The sequence below is a fragment of the Sus scrofa genome, unplaced genomic scaffold (genome assembly GCF_000003025.6).
Source record: "Sus scrofa isolate TJ Tabasco breed Duroc unplaced genomic scaffold, Sscrofa11.1 Contig524, whole genome shotgun sequence".
Lineage (NCBI taxonomy): Eukaryota > Metazoa > Chordata > Mammalia > Artiodactyla > Suidae > Sus > Sus scrofa.
The window spans coordinates 272,338-289,194 of NW_018085235.1; the positions used below are offsets into that span (position 1 = coordinate 272,338).

Genomic DNA, 16,857 nt, shown 5'->3' on the forward strand with positions numbered 1-16,857 from the left:
GAATAAAAGTGAAAGGAAAAAAATACATTTAACCTAATTGATATTATTATTATTTAAATTATGCATGCAGAGGAGAGTGCACTTAGTAGGGATGCTCATAAATGCAGGTTAACCAAAAATATCAAGTTATAGAGGAAAAACCATGAAGAAGAGAACTAATGGAAATAATTTAGAATTCACCATAGCATATAATTATGTGTTATTGTTATTTCTCACTGGAAACCAATTGCGAATGTATAAATTAGATGATATATATCTTTTTCTGCTTTAAGTTACTGGTTTATATGTACATATATGTATTAATGAATGTATATTGAGGTTAATATATGTTTTATATAATGTGCATTTTGTTTACATATATTTAGGTCATTAACATATATTTGGGCTAATCTATACATATATTGAAGTTAATATATATTTATCTATAGGTTAAATAATATAATATTATATGCATATATATGTTCAACTTTTTGTCTTTTCCTGTAAATTTTTGATAAGGCTTACAAATGAGTAATGAAGAACCAATTTCATTCTCCTAGTATTCACAGATGATCCACAATTGCAAATTATGATTTTCCTATTTCTGTTTTTCAACTACATCTTGAGCCTGATGGGGAACTTCATCATCCTTCTCGTCACCCTCCTGATCCCCATCTCAAGACCCCAATGTATTTCTTCCTTCAAAATTTCTCCTTCTTAGAGGTTTCATTCATAACAATTCTTGATAAGCATTCTCACTGGAGACAAATCAATTTCCTACAATGGTTGTGCAGCACAATTATTCTTTTTTCTTTTATTAGGAGTTACAGAGTTTTTCCTTTTGGCCGCCATGTCCTATGACCGCTATGTTGCCATCTGCAAACCTCTCCGTTACCCAGTCATTATGAACAGCAGAGTGTGCCATCAGCTTGTCCTCAGCTCTTGGGTAGCTGGCTTCCTAATTATATTTCCTCCTTTGGCCTTGGGACTTCAGCTGGATTTCTGTGCTTCCAAAATAATTGATCACTTCCTCTGTGACAGTTCTCCTGTCTTGCAGCTCTTTTGCACAAGTTTCATAGAATTGGCATCTTTTGTCTTAGCTGTGGTGACACTTGTCACTTTGCTGTTAGTGGTCCTCTCCTACACATACATCATCAAAACCATTCTAAAATTCCCTTCTGTTCAACAAAGAAAAAGGCTTTTTCCACCTGTTCTTCACACCTGGTTATTGTCTCTATTACTTATGGGGGCTGTGTTTTTATGTATATGAAACCATCAGCAAAGGTGAAAGTTTCCAGCCGATGGAGCAAACCCAAGCCACAGCAATGACAATACCTACTCCTTAACTTCTTAGGCCAACAGGGAACTCCCCCAAACCAACTTCTTCAATGAAAATATTGAATCAATTTTTGTCTAGAAATATTTCTTCTCATAAATGATACCTTCATGTAGGAACTGTTTTCTAAAATGAATCTTGTAAGATACACTGCATTAATTATATCAACCTATGTGTGCTAATTGCTAAGATCAATGTAGCCTTCCAAGAGAAATTACCATTTATGCAGAATTTTGCAAAATGAATAAAGAAATAAAAGGAAATCAACAGTTTTAGGTATATAAAATGTGCAACTTAGATTCTACTAATAAGTTTTACCTAGAGAGATACAATTATTAAATTTGGTATATGTAAACATTTTCAGTTGTTTTCTATAGAAATAAATGAACTTTGATTCATGTTGCTTGTATACCACTCTTGTTTTTGGCCTACAAGTGAGGTGATCCATGAAAGAACTTTAGGGTATATGTTTACATCTGGGTTTGGGATCTTTACATATATTCTGAAGCATTTGTAAATTGAAAATGTTCAGATTCATTCTAATTGTATCAATTTAATCAAAGTTGTTAAGTATACCAAACATACAAGCTCATCCAATCATTTTGTGGAAGACACTATACTCACCACTATACCACCAATGCACACACTACAATCACTTTAAAAACAATGTATTTGCACAAATATTGACACTTATGTGACAATAAAGATGGAATCATTTACATTGTACCAAGTAATTCCCTTTGCCTCTTCACCCTCATGCCTTCTTTTCTTCCTACTATTGGATCTAAGTACCCTCTGATGTCATTTCAGCCACTATAGATGAGTTTTGCCTTTTCTAGAATTCCTTATGAAAGAAACCACAGTGTGTAAACTTTATGTCTGGCTTCACTTACTCAACATAACTTTTTGAGGTTTACCCATGTCGACGCCTACATTCTTAGTTCATTCCTTTTTTCTGATGTAATTTAGCAGAATCTCTGGTGTTCTTTGTCATAGCTTGCTTTCTCTCCCCTAGCTCACACCTTGGTATTCTTATTCTCTGAGGAATCTCTCCCCACGACTGAATCATTTGTCGAACCCAGGTTCATGTGCCCTGACGCACAGTAGGGCCAAACAAATGGAAACACTGGAGTCTCAGGCAGAGAAAGGGTGTTGCAATAGATGACTCGTGCTCAAAAGACCTGAATGCACCTATGAATTTCAGGGAATAAGTTTTTATAGTCTAAATTTGGGGCGAGGCCTGCAGGGTGTGTAACCCTCCTCTGATTGGTTGTTGGTGAGGTGATAGGGTAGTGTTCCGGGAGTCCCAATCATCAGCCTTCTGGTTCTAATCAGTCTGGCATCTATGGGCTTGTTTGAGATCAGCCCAAAGTTACCATCCTCCACCTGGATGATGGCCTTTGTTCCTAGAGAGGAATTCAGAGATATGTATCAATTGCTCTGTACATCCCCTGAGGAGGAACATACAAGCACATCCAATCACTGGACATACAAGCACATGAGTGAAGGAATGCAGAAATAGTGCATAGACATATAAGCCAGGCACTATTGTTTATTTCTGCATTCTCTTACTCATGTGTATTTTGTATTGACTACAGACAAAGGGGTTCATAGAAAAAAAGCGTCTTAATAAAATAATTATGTTTAAATCTTATATCATATGATAGAGGATCATAAGTGTCTAAATGGACTGAGGACACATTTTTCTTAAATGTTCTTCTGTTTACCTCTTACTTCTTATGGAGTTTAAGCTGTCCATATACTTACTCATTCCCAGTTTCTACATTCACCAAATATACAGTGAATGATTTTAAGTAAGCATTTTATAATTATCTCATAAAAGTTTTAGGTCATGCAGAAATTACCAAAAAAATGCATATATAGCTACAAAGGACCAGATTTCTAAAGCAAATGGAAAATCGAGGTGAAACAGAGATATTTTACATGTTTTGTTGTAATAATTATTATTTGTTGAATTTCTGACTTAATACATATAAAGTATGGCTTAGATTCTAATCATTTTAAAAGATTGTTAATAGTTCATAAGTTATCCACTTATCTGATAGGGAAATGATGTGTTACCAAGTTTTTCCCTCAACCTGCAATCATTCCTCTTGCTCAAAGACCCTTCTCCCTTCAGATGTCATGGTTTTCTGGGGTCCTGTTTTGAAAATAACAAACTCCTGCATGGATGAAAAACCTTAGAAATATTTGTCTGTTTATGTGTGTATATGTGTTCACCAGTAAGCAAATTTCTTCTCAAAAAGCCAAATAAAGAAAAATAATATTTTATCTTATCTCTGGGAATAGTACCATAGATTTTTTTTTAATCCAGAAACTAAATTATAACTGTTACAGTGTATTGTTCTTTAGTATTTTGTTTAGTAACATGATAGTCACAGTTTCCTTTCCCTCCATCCACTGATAATGGAAGTTTCTCTCCACAAGACAGAGCCCTCACTGTTCAGAATGTGACATGTGAGTGCTGATGTTCTCATATCTCAGGTCCTGGAACATCCTCCATCCACTTTCCCAGTAACCCCTTGAGAAACTCAACTGAATTATTTGATAGAAGGATGGCCCTATGTGCATATTTTCCAGTAACTATATCAAGGAATCTTTTTTAATTAAATCTTTTCCAAGAATTATATTCTCATGTTATTGGAAAGCTTACTCCTTACTTAACACTCTCAGCCAGACAGCCTAGGACTGTGTTCCAAGTGGAAAAGCAGAAGGGCATGTGATAATGGTCAAGCATTGCTTTGACAGGAGCTATTTTATGCTGAAGTTACAGTAATTCTAAGAATTATTTTTTTTTTCTTAAAGACCATTCTCACATTTTCTCTAGAGAGACATAGAGTTTCCACATTTTCATGTTTTATTTGTGATGATCATACACACACATAAAAAAAGCATGGAAAAAGACGGAGAGAGAGAGAAAAAAAAAATGGGTGTGGGAAGTAGGAAGAAAGGCCAGATTTCAACTAAATGGGATTTTATATTCTTCAGAATGTCTGAAACAGCCTGATCTTCAGACAAAACTGTTCTTCATTTTCTGAAGGCCTGTATTATATCTTCATAGTGTAAAATTACAGCATTATCTGATTTTGATTATGAAGATACACTTTTATGTATATGTATTTGCATCTAGAATCCACGAAGAATGTTAAAATTCAATAATCATAAGAAGAATTACCAAATAAAATATGGGCAACAATTTAAGTTCAAGTTTACCACAGAATATAATCAAGATGATCATCATCACATGTGCTCATCATCCTGACTGCACTGATAGTTTCAGACTTCTGTAATTCTTAGAAAATAGGAAGTATTATATACACTGCAAAGCTTATACCTCTACGCTATAAATATATGCAGTTCATTGCATACCATACTTCAGTACACCTTTTGAAAAGTGTTCTGACCCAAAATGAGTCATCATAGAAAATAAATACCACATAATACATGCCTTTTGTCTACATCTCTGACTGTTTACTAAAACCGAGGGATGAAATTAATCCAAAGTTATTTCACCACAACATAGTGTCAATTAAAATCATTAGCTGATGTAAGATTAATTCTCATAGCCAGTCTTTCAATTCCAGTTTCTTTTTCACCTGGAAAATACATGTTAACTAATTCTGATACAGGAAATAATGAACAGAGTCTTCCCCTTTCCACACCAGTGTGGCTCTGCATAGTCCATATTTCAGCAGCTTCCAGACAAGAAAAATACATTTTCTTTGTGCACCTGCTTCATCTACTAACTTGCCTTAAGAGATGATAGTATTACATTTTTCTATCCCATCATCTTTGTTCATAATTATAAAGTCCACTTGTGGGTAAGCTCAACATATATGATCTGTACCAGTGGTTGGTGGCTATCTGAGAATCTGATATACCATGCCCTGTGTTTTCACCTTTGTAGCAATCCACAGGTAATGCGGAATTCTTATTTAACACCCCACATTTCAAGTCATTTTTACTTATTACTAGTTTGATTATTATATTATCATTGAATGATTCTGAGAATCTTCTAATACTAATAAATTGTTTTTCTCAATGATCTACTCTGCTTTCTACTTCTTCTGAGAGCTTGCATGTTAACATATTTCATTCCTTTAGGAGCAAGATTACAGTTTAAGTCATGGAATGTGTAGCCTTGAATTCAATCCTTTTATTTACTAACAAAGGTCATGGTATTCAAAATAGTTCAAGCATAAATATGGACATTGTTAAGGAAATCTCTCCAGACTTTATGAAATCTTAGGGAATGTCATGCTTCCATGGTGCTAACAGTGCCCTGCTGAACTAGCAAGAATCTTTAAATGTTTAATAGTTGCAACCTGAATTCCTCATGGTTAGTTGATTTTGGCTGTTTTATTTCTATAAGTAGTAAGAAGTAAACAGAAGAATGTTTAAGAAAAAAATGTCCTCAATCCACTAGACTCATAATTCTCTATCATATGCTTTAAGATCTCCTTATTAAGACACTTTTATTCCAGGAACCCCTCTCTCCATAATCAAAAAAGCTACAAATATTTAATTTTTACAAGTATTTCTGGCATGTCCTCCTCTGTAATTATTTCAAGCTCTTAGAGCTCTGTATTTGTTGAGATAATGAATAAATGAATGAACGAACAATGAGCATAGTTCTCTTTCCAGGGTCTGGGATTTGCTGGGCACAAAGAGTTTATCCTAAAAGAGCTTGTAGCAGATGTCTTGTTCTCACTGAGACATAATTCTAGAGATTAATACCTAGACCTGTGTGAGCCTCTTGGGAAAATTACATTAATACAATATAATTTATTTTCCTACTTTTTTCACTCTTTTTCTGATTCTTCCCATCATCAGAACACTTTAATCCTGTAGAAACATAATTTTCAACCTGGGTCCCCAAAGTGTCTGAAGTAATATGAATGGATTACATGGATTTAAACTTTCACAATTGTATTTCATGATCATATACATTTCCAGAATCTTTAAATAGTGTCCTATTTAATGGGGGTAAGTTGAATAATAAAGTACAAGGAGAACTCATCTGCTCTAACTTGCCCCCAATACTAACATCACTTGTTGGGCAGAGCCAGTGATAAATGCAATATCTAAGACCATGTCTTTGGTTTATTTTCAAGTTATCTAGATTGAATTGTCTGTTGCCAAGTCATCATATACAATTTTTTTTGTCTTTTTTTTTCTTTTTTTGCCTTTTCTAGGGCCGCTCCCGCAGCACATGGAGGTTCCCAGGCTAGGGGTCTAATCAGAGCTGTAGCCACCAGCCTATGCCAGAGCCACAGGAACATGGGATCCGAGCCACATCTGCGACCTACACCACAGCTCACGGCAACACCAGATCCTTACTTAACCCACTGAGCAAGGCCAGGGATCGAACCTGCAACCTCATGGTTCCTAGTCATATTCGTTAACCACTGTGCCATGACGGGAACTCCCATTTACAACTTTCTTAGCTCTTCTCTAAGTAAAGTGGAGAAACCAAGATACCTTTTCCCAGAGACTTTTCCCCTCTTTGGTTCTTTTTACAGTTTATTCATGAGAGGTATTGTTACAAAATTGGGAAACTGGGAGAGAAGCAGAGGCTATTATGCTTCAGAAATATTTGTGGTCAGCATGGTGAGAAGAGGTGAGATTCCAAGAGGATTCTTGGTCAGGGAGAACTACCACTTTTACTGATAAGACTATGAGTTGGTGCTTTCTGAAAAAATCACTGAAAGCCACTGCCATGTCTCTCAAAGCTTTCCTGAACCACTTCTACAGGGCTTCAATCTGAGACCTTTGATATTAGTTTCTTTCATAGAATTCTATACATTATTCAAACATGATTTTCCTAGCTCTTTAAAAGAAGTTGCATCTTAGAACCTGTGGCATTAAAAAATATCAGAGGAGATATATTTAGAATTGGGATAAACTCAAATGAGTACAAAACAGTCAGCAGTGTTCCTCGACACATTCCTCTCTTTCTCCTTTAGGGACTATGCCCTGGAGAACAGAATGTGAGCAGTAGAGTCACCAAGATAGAGAGGAGCAGCTGTTTCAGTAAATTTCCTTTTGACAGACAAGTTATTTCAAAGGACATTATGAGGCAATAGAGGTTTTCAGAGAAAGGCATTTCAAAATACAGTATGTACTGACTTTTCACGCTGGTCAAACTAAATGCAAAGTCAGGAAGGACCCCGTCAGGCCCTCTCAGGCATAAAAGCCTTTTCAGGTACCTTGTGTTTTGTTTGTAGGAAAAAGGCTCACAGCCTCCTAGACCTTCCCTGAGTTTCAAAGGACAAATCCAAATAGTTACCAATTAGGGGAGTGGGGGAATACAGAAATAAATAATAGTGCCTGATAGGCCTGGTCCTGGTTCCTCCTCAGGCAATGTGAGAACAAAGTGATACATATCTCTGAGTTCCTGTACAGGAACTAAGACCATCACCCAGGTAGAAGATAGAAACTTTGGGCAGAGTTCAAACAGGCCCGTAGATCACAGACTGGTTGGAACTAGAAGGCCAATGACTGAGATTCTTGGAACACTATGCTGTTACCTCACCACCAACCAACCAGAGGAGGAGGTTACATACTGCAGCCCTCTCCCCAAATTTTATCTGTAAAAACTTCTTCCCTGAAACCCATTGGTGAGGTTGGATCTTTTGAACGTGAGCCACCCATTGAATGGCCCTTGCAATAAAACCTTCTCTGCTGGATATGCCAATGTTTCCCTTTGTTTGGCCACAGTGCGCATTGGGGCACATTAACTTGGGTTTTACAACAAGTGATTCAGTCTTGAGGAGAGATTCCTTAGATAAGAATGCCAAGGTGTGGGCTAGGGGAGAGAAAGCAAGCTATGACAAAAGGACACAAGGGATTCTTCTAAGTTAAACCAGAAAAAAAAAAAAGAATGAATCAAGGATATAAGCATTGGCATATGGGTAGACCTCAGAAACTTTATGTTGAGAAAGACAGACATACAGTTTACACTCTGTGGTTCCTTTTAAAGAGATTCCAGAAAAGGCAAAACTCATCCAAAGTAACCGAAAAAAAGGCAAAACTCATCTACAGTGGCTGAAATGATGTCAGAGGGTTCTTGGATCCAATAGTGGGAAGAAAAGAAGGCATGAGGGTGAAGAGGCGAAGGGAACTCTTTGGTACAATGGAAATGTTTCCATCTTTATTGTCGCATAGGTGTCAATATTTGCGCAAATACTCAGGAAGGCTGAGTAAACCGAATACAATACGAATCATTTTGGGGGAAGAAATGGCATAGATATAATGTATTGAAACTTGTACTCTATTCCTCCATTCATGTTTCAACAACATCTTATTGATGCCTACCTTTCATCTCATTTTTTTTTGAAACTGACAAAACCTTTGAAGCACATCCTTGAGAGCTTCTTTAACCTGCTGATTTCTTAGGGTATAAATGAAGGGGTTTAGTAAAGGAGCAACAGATGTATTGAGCACGGCTACACCTTTAGTTAAGGTCACTCTTTCCTTTGCTGATGGTTTCATATACATAAAAATACAACTCCCATAAGTAATCGAGACAACAACCATGTGTGAGGAACAGGTGGAAAAGGCCTTTGTTCTTTGTTGAGCAGAAGGGAATTTTAGAATGGTTTTGATGATGTATGTGTAGGAGAGGACCACTAACAGCAAAGTGACGACAAGTGTCACCACAGCTAAGACAAAAGATGCCAATTCTAGGTTATGTGTATCTGTGCAAGAGAGTTGCAGGATAGGAGAACTATCACAGAGGAAGTGATCAATTATTTTGGAAGCACAGAAATCCAGCTGAAGTCCCAAGGCCAAAGGAGGAAATATAATTAGGAAGCCAGTTACCCAAGAGCTGAGGACAAGCTGGTGGCACACTCTGCTGTTCATAATGACTGGGTAACGGAGAGGTTTGCAGATGGCAACATAGCGGTCATAGGACATGGCAGCCAAAAGGTAAAACTCTGTAACTCCTAATAAAAGAAAAAAGAATAATTGTGCTGCACAACCATTGTAGGAAATTGATTTGTCTCCAGTGAGAATGCTTATCAAGAATCGTGGAATGCAAACAGTCGTGAATGATATCTCTAAGAAGGAAAAATTTCGAAGGAAGAAATACATTGGGGTCTTGAGATGGGGATTCAGGAGGGTGAGGAGGATGATGATGAAGTTCCCCATCAGGCTCAAGACGTAGTTGAAAAACAGAAACAGGAAAATCATAATTTGCAGTTGTGGATCATCTGTCAACCCTAGGAGAATGAAATCTATTTCAACTGATAGGTTCTTCATTACTCTATGGGAGACAACAAAACTTTACAGGAAAACACAAAAAATTGAACACCTATGTGCATATAATATTATATTAATTAATCTATAGATAAGTATATATAAACTTAAATATATAGATAGATAAGCCTAAATGTATGTAAATGGCCTAAGTATATATATAGACAAAATACACATAAGCTAAATACATATATTAACTGAAAAATACATTCATGAATTTATATATATATATACACACACACACATATATACAAATAAATACAGTAACTTAAAGCATAAAAAGGTATATATCATCACATTTATACATTTGGAAATGTTTTCTCCAGTATGAAATGTCAGTAACATATAATTACATGGTACAGTGAATTCTAAATTCTTTCCATTACTTCTCTTCATTATTTTTCCTCTAGAACTTGATATTTTTTGTTAACCTGCATTTATGAGCATTCCTACCAAGTGCACTCTCCTCTGCATGTATGATTTAAATAAAATAATATCAATTATGTTACATATATTTTTTCTTTAACTTTTATTCAACCTGTGCAAATGCAGTAAGTTGGTTTTGTCTTCATAGAATTGAGTATCAAGGCTCTGTCTCCTAAAGCAAGGAAACAACAGTAAAATAATAAAGTTGGACTGAATTAAACCTAAAGGAAAACATCTACTAAACAAAAAGACAACCACTGAATGGGACAAAATATTTGCCAATAATATGATCAATAAGAGGTTAATATCCAAAATATACAAACAACTCATACAATTCAACATCAAAAAACAAAAAATTTGGAGTTCCCTCATTGTTCATGAGGTTAAGGACCTGGCATTGTCATTGTTGTTGCTCTGGATATATCTATGCAGTGAATTTGATCCCATGCCTAGGAAATTCTGCCTGCTGCAGGTATGGTTAGAAAACAAACAAACAAGCAAACAAAACCAAACAATCTGATTAAAAAATGGACAGAAGACCTGAATACAATTTTTCCAAAGAAGACATACAGATGGACAACAGACACATGAAAAGATGTTCAACATCATTAATCATCAGAGAAATGCTGATTAAAACCACAGTGTAATGTCATTTCACATTTGCTAAATGTCTATCATCAAAAAGACTACAAATTACAAATGTTGGTGAGATTGTGTAGAAAAGGTAACCCTTGCACACTTTTGGTGGAAATGTAAATTTTCTCAGCCCCATTGTGCAAAGCAGTATGGGGTTCATCTAAAAATTAAAAGTAGAACCACCTTGTGACTCAGCAGTTTCACTCCTGGGTATATATCTTAAAAAAACCCAAATATCTAATTCCAAAACATATATGTATTCCAATGTTCACAGCAGCATTATTTACTATAGCTAAGATATGGAAGCAACCTAAGTGTCTATCAACATATATATGTGTGTGTGTGTGTGTATGTGTGTGTGTGTGTGTATATATATATATATATATATATATATATATATATATATATATGCCTGTATATCTAGATAGATAGATAGACAGATCTGTATACCACATCTTCTTTATGCAATGAAATACTTCTAAGCCATTAAAAAAGATAGAAATTTTGCCATTTGCTACAACATGGATGGACTTGAAAGGTATTATGCTAAATGAAATAAGTCAGACAGGGAAAGCCAAATACTATATGATATCATTTATATGTGGAATCTAAAAAATAAAACAAACTGTGGAATATAACAAAAAAGAAGCAGTACAGATATATGTAACATACTAATGGTTATCAGTGGAGAGAGGGAAGTGGTGTGGGGCCAGAAAGAGGTAGGGGGTTAAGAGGTACAAATTACTATGTATAAACTAAATAAGCTACTAAGATTTAGTGCATAAAATATGTCTAATGTTTTAGAACTATAAATGTAGTTTAATCTTTAAAAATTATGAATCATTATGTCATACACTTGAAGCTTAAATAATATTATATATTAATTCACTAATTTTCAGAAATTTGACTGAAAAAGAAATGACTATCAATATGTTTTTTTCAAAATCAGAATCTAGAATTACTTAACAATTCCTGTGATGGTCAATGACTAAGGTAATATTGATTTTAGTAATTAAAAACCTTACTTCCAATAGTTTTGACATCTTCTCTGTACTGAGAGTCCAAGTTATTATTATAAACTTCTTTTGACCGGTTTTTCTCTGTAATGGACAGTTGTTTTCCACTATGTATGTCATATGAAGCAAAACATGACAAAAAAATTTAATAAAAATATCTTTTTTTCCTTTAACCTTTTTGAGAGGTTTTCCTATATGTATATGCATAAGTTCAGACACTATTTTTTTTTACTTCTTCCATACTGAATACCACAAAATTATATTACTACCTATGCTATTATAAGAATTCAATTTACCATCAGAATGTTGTACTGTCCCATTTATATCAAACATGTTAGTATATTTCATTATATATATTACCTATGGACTTTTAAAGGAAATGAATCATTCAAGCATTATTTGTTAACTTTACTCTTTTTCATTTGTTTTGTTAATATTTTTTATATTTGAAAAATAAAATTAAACTAAGACTTTAAATGCTTAATGTGATTATCAAAATCATGATTAGTAAATAGCTTTAATGTTTTTAATGGAAACTGAAGACTTGTGATCTTTAGCTACTAAGTGGGCACAAGCTTTTGCTATAAAATATACATATTTATGGTTTCACTATGACTTTATTCTGCCTTTGATTTGAAAAAGTGTGTTCTAGGAGTTATTCATACAATTTCTTTTACCATGTGGTTCTAACAGATTCTTCTAGAATTATGTCACCTCAAATTTTAGAAAAGAGTTGCTTAGTTTTGTATTTTCTTCACATCCCTTTATCCAGGGAAACAATTTATAATAAGAATCAGAGACACTGAAATTCAGATGCAATTGTATGTGAATGAAATAGATTATAATAACTATTATCCTACAAACCTTAAAACCATGCTAACATTAAAAAACTACAACATAATAATCCCCTAATCAAAATTAACTCCCTAAGTTTGACTTAACTGTGCATTTGACTTAATTTCTGACTTAGACCTTAAGCTAAAATTATAGTAAACTTACCTTCTTTGCTCTGTTTATCTATTGTTCTCCATGTGTGCATGGAAGAGCTGTATGTTAATATACATAATTATGATTCGCTCTCTTTTACAATCATATTTTATTATCTAATCTGGGTATTTCTAACTGGTGATGTTAGTGGGAGGTGACAAAGTTTATATACTGTGCTTCTGCAAAGAATTTCCATATTCCCTCAAATCTGTACTCACTTTGGGGTTCAGAATTCAAATCTCAAAAATTTTAATGGACCTCCAACTTGTATTCCAGATAAGTTGCATCTTTCGAAGTTTAGTTTTCATAATCATTTTCATTCAAAACCTCAAAATAGTTACTCTTTAAAGTGAAATAAAATAAAATGAAAAGCAACAACTGGAAAAAACTTAGGGCATCATCTGATGAAAGATAAGCAATTGCTCCAAGAAAGCTATTCCACTTTACCTTCCGTACACTTATGCTACAGTTTTATAATTTTCTCTTTAAATACAGTCTCAAGGGATCTATTGAAATAAAACAGAAAAAAAAAAAAAACTTTCTTTGGGGATCAGAGTTTCCAAAGTATTACTTGTTAGTAATAAAAGACTCCATTATAATCTACTTACATAAAAGCCAAAGTGAAAGTATCCTAGAGGTGTGTCATAAGTGATTTAGGAAAATCAATGAAATTTTTAACAGAATCATCAGCAGTTTTCTGCCCTGGGTCAGCATTTGAAAATCTTAAGCTGGTTTACAGCAACACAAGACAGTGCTATGCTTCCAAATGGCAGGAAGAGCAGTTTCAGACTTTATTGTAAACCATTTTACACTATGGCTCCTAGTGGTGTATACATATTATTGATCAGTAGTAATTAAAGATAATTTATTATTGAATTAATAAGGCAAGTCTTGGAGTATATTTTTGAGGAAATTTTTTGATTCTTCAGGTGAACTAAATGTTATCTATGAAATATATTTTATGTTCATGCCCAAACCTGGAGATAGTCCAATGTCCATTGCTGGTGAATGCTTTAGAAAACTGGGGTACAATACAATGGGATAAATGAATGATACATAAAAAACACAACTGAATATTATACATATTATTCTAAGGTAAAGAATCCATGTAAAATATCTACATACTTTATGATTCCATTTCTCTAATTCCGGAAAACTGTAAACCATACGGACAGAAATCTGATTAGTGTGTTCAGGGGCTAAGGCTAAGGGTGTGAGGTGATTAACTGCTGAAATGTCATGAAGGAACATTTCAGGGCAATGGAAACGTTTTCTATGTTAATTGTAGAGGTCTTTGCATGTTAGTCGAAGTTCATGAACTATTCACTCCAAAAAGGTCAACTATTTTGCGTTAATTTCTATCTCAATATTTGATAATCTGCCTATCAAATATTTTTGAATGTAATTTATTACTTTCCTTTAGACTATGGCTAAGATTACTTAGATCGGTATTATCCAATCTGGTAGCCTCCAGCCAAAAGTGGGTATATACATTTAAATTTAAAATTCCAGAAACAGTTCATACATTTTTAATTAAATTTTAATGCCATTTTGAGTATCATGATGAAATCTCACACCTCCCTGCCCTGTCCCACCTGAGAGGTGAATCACCCCTTTATCTAAAGTATCCACACTGTATTCAGTACACACTCACTGATCACCTAGAAGCCATCTTGTTACCAGATCAACTGCTGTAGGATCACAGTGTTTTTGTTCAAGTAACACATTTTACGTAATAATGACCTCAAAGCACAAGAGTGATGCTGGCAATTGGGATATTCTCTTACTGTGCCTAATCAATTATCTAAACTTTTCATAAGTATGAATGTATGGGAAAAAAAATAATATGTTTAGGGTTCAGTATTGTCCATGGTTTCAGGCATCTTCTGGGGATCTTGGAATGTATTTCCTGTGAATGAGGGAGACGTCTGTATGACATATTTATCCAAGAATTTAATCCTGTGGGATGCTTTGGAACTTTCTTTATGCTAAGTTAATAGTCAATTCTGTAAATATCTCATGTATTTTTAAGAACATTAATTATTTTGAATTCGGGTGCAGTATTTATTTCATCTTTATAAGTAGGTATAATAAACAAAGCTGGAGTTGTTTTATATTTTTGTAAAAAATAATATAGTTTATGACATTTTAGTTATAATTTTCCATTCTATAATTTCCTTTTGGTTTCATTTAGGTTTTCTATTTCATTTTTCAATGCTCCTATTTTGTTCATACATTGCTTTCTTGATTTCTCCACATCTTCCTTTAGTTTCTTTTAGCATTTTTTTTTTTTTTTTTGTCTTTTTGGCATTTTCTTGGGTCACTCTCCCGGCATATGGAGGTTCCCAGGCCAGGGGTCAAATCGGAGCTGTAGCCACCGGCCTATACCAGAGCCACAGCAACGCAAGATCCGAGCCGAGTCTGCAACCTACACCACAGTTCACGGCAACGCCGGATCCTTAACCCACTGAGCAAGGCCAGGGATCGAACACGCGACCCCATGGCTCCTAGTCGGATTTGTCAACCACTGCGCCATGACGGGAACTCCCTTTTTAGCATCTTTAATACAGTTGTCCTAAAGACTTTGTCTAGTAGATTTGCCACTAAGTCTTTTGGAGGGACAATTTCTGTTGACTTGTTTTGAATGAACCATACTTGTTTCTCTTTATGACTTGTGATTTTTTTTGTTGAGCACTAGACATTTGAATCTGAATGTGCTAACTCTGGGATTCAGATTCCTCCTCTTGCTCAAGAGCTGCTGGTTTTTTTGTTATTGTTTTCTGTTTTTGTTTTGTTTAGATTGTTGTGGGCATCCTCTGTGCCAAGTATCAGGCTGAGTATAAACTTTCCTTTGCTTTTTTATTTTTTGCTCTTTAGGGTAGCATATGGAGGTTCCTAGGCTAGGGGGCTAGGAGTTGAATCGGAGCTATAGCTGCAGGTCTACACCATAGCCACAGCAATGCAGGACCCGAGCCACTGCATAAGCCCAGGTATCAAAGCCGCATTTGATACCTGATAGTAATACTAGTCAGATTCGTTTACACTGCCCCACAACAGGAACTCCTTTTTTTTTTTTTTTTTTCTGAGTATAACCATGAGGTCTTCTCAGTTGTCTTCTAGCCTGTGCCTTTCCTTGGGTAAGCACAGTTGCTTTCTAAATATTCCTTTATATGAATTTTAATTTAGAATATTCTTGGCATACAAAGGGGAGAGGGGAAAGTCATTCGGTCAAAGAGAAAGAGCTTACAACAGAACACTGTAAACCAGCCATATGGAAAAAAAATCATTTAAAAAATTAAAAAATAAAAGTTTTTAGTTAACAAAAGTCCTGAAAAACAAACAAACAAACAAAAAAACCAAGGGGACATATAACATCAATAGCCATCTTTTATCTGCACCTCTGTGATTAGAAGCCAAAGCCAGGTATCAGAATACAGACCCTTAATATCTGAAGAACACAATCTTCTGCCCATCTCGGCTCCTGAAAGCCATGTGCAAGCTGCACCAAGAACATGTGTATAGCTGCCTGCCATGGGTGGGGAGGTGTGGGATGGGCAGCTGTTACTGTGCTAAAAGCAAAAATTACAGAAATTAAGAGCAATTTTTCATTCCAGTCTTCCCCCGGAAATTGTAAGCCTTAGAGTGTTAAACTGATCACAAGACACAGATTCTGCTAGTGCTATTATTGTTGTGTAGGTGATGAGACAGATACCTGGTGCTCCCTATGCCAACATCTTCCCAAAATTATTTCAATGATCTACTCCTTTTCATGACACACTTGTAAACTCTAATAAAGAATGTATTTGATTAAAATAGATTCATATTCAAAGTCAATATACTTTAATCTTTTGTATTAGGTATCAGGTTTTAAATAACTATTAGTATTCTCTACTAATTTTGTACACAATTTCTTGTAATGGAGATATTCTAAATTTTAAAGATCATCTTTAACATTGATTTTTTTCTTTGTTGGAATTAAAAAAGAACTATGTTAGATATTAATATGATTGGTGAAATGTTTTCTTTTCTCTCTCTCTCTTTTTTTTTTTTTTTTTTTTTTTAGGGCTGTGCTAGCAGCATTGACCCCCACACTAGGAGTCAAATCCAAGTTCTAGCTTCCAGTCTACACCACAGCCACAGCAGTGCTGAATCCTTAACCCACTGAGTGAGGCCAGGGCTCAAATCCATGTGCTC

General features: G+C 34.9%; 2 protein-coding genes across 2 annotated transcripts; one reads left to right on the forward strand and one right to left on the reverse strand.

Annotated features, from left to right (window-relative positions):
- Positions 1-810: 810 nt before the first annotated feature.
- LOC110258863 (olfactory receptor 6C6-like) lies at positions 811-1,249 on the forward strand. Its single transcript, XM_021082103.1, has one exon. It carries the CDS (start codon positions 830-832, stop codon positions 1,247-1,249), a length of 420 nt encoding a protein of 139 aa, XP_020937762.1. The 5' UTR covers positions 811-829.
- Positions 1,250-8,656: 7,407 nt separating this feature from the next.
- On the reverse strand, positions 8,657-9,601 carry LOC100514232 (olfactory receptor 6C6-like). The gene has a single exon (XM_021082104.1). It carries the CDS (start codon positions 9,599-9,601, stop codon positions 8,657-8,659), a length of 945 nt encoding a protein of 314 aa, XP_020937763.1.
- Positions 9,602-16,857: the final 7,256 nt, after the last annotated feature.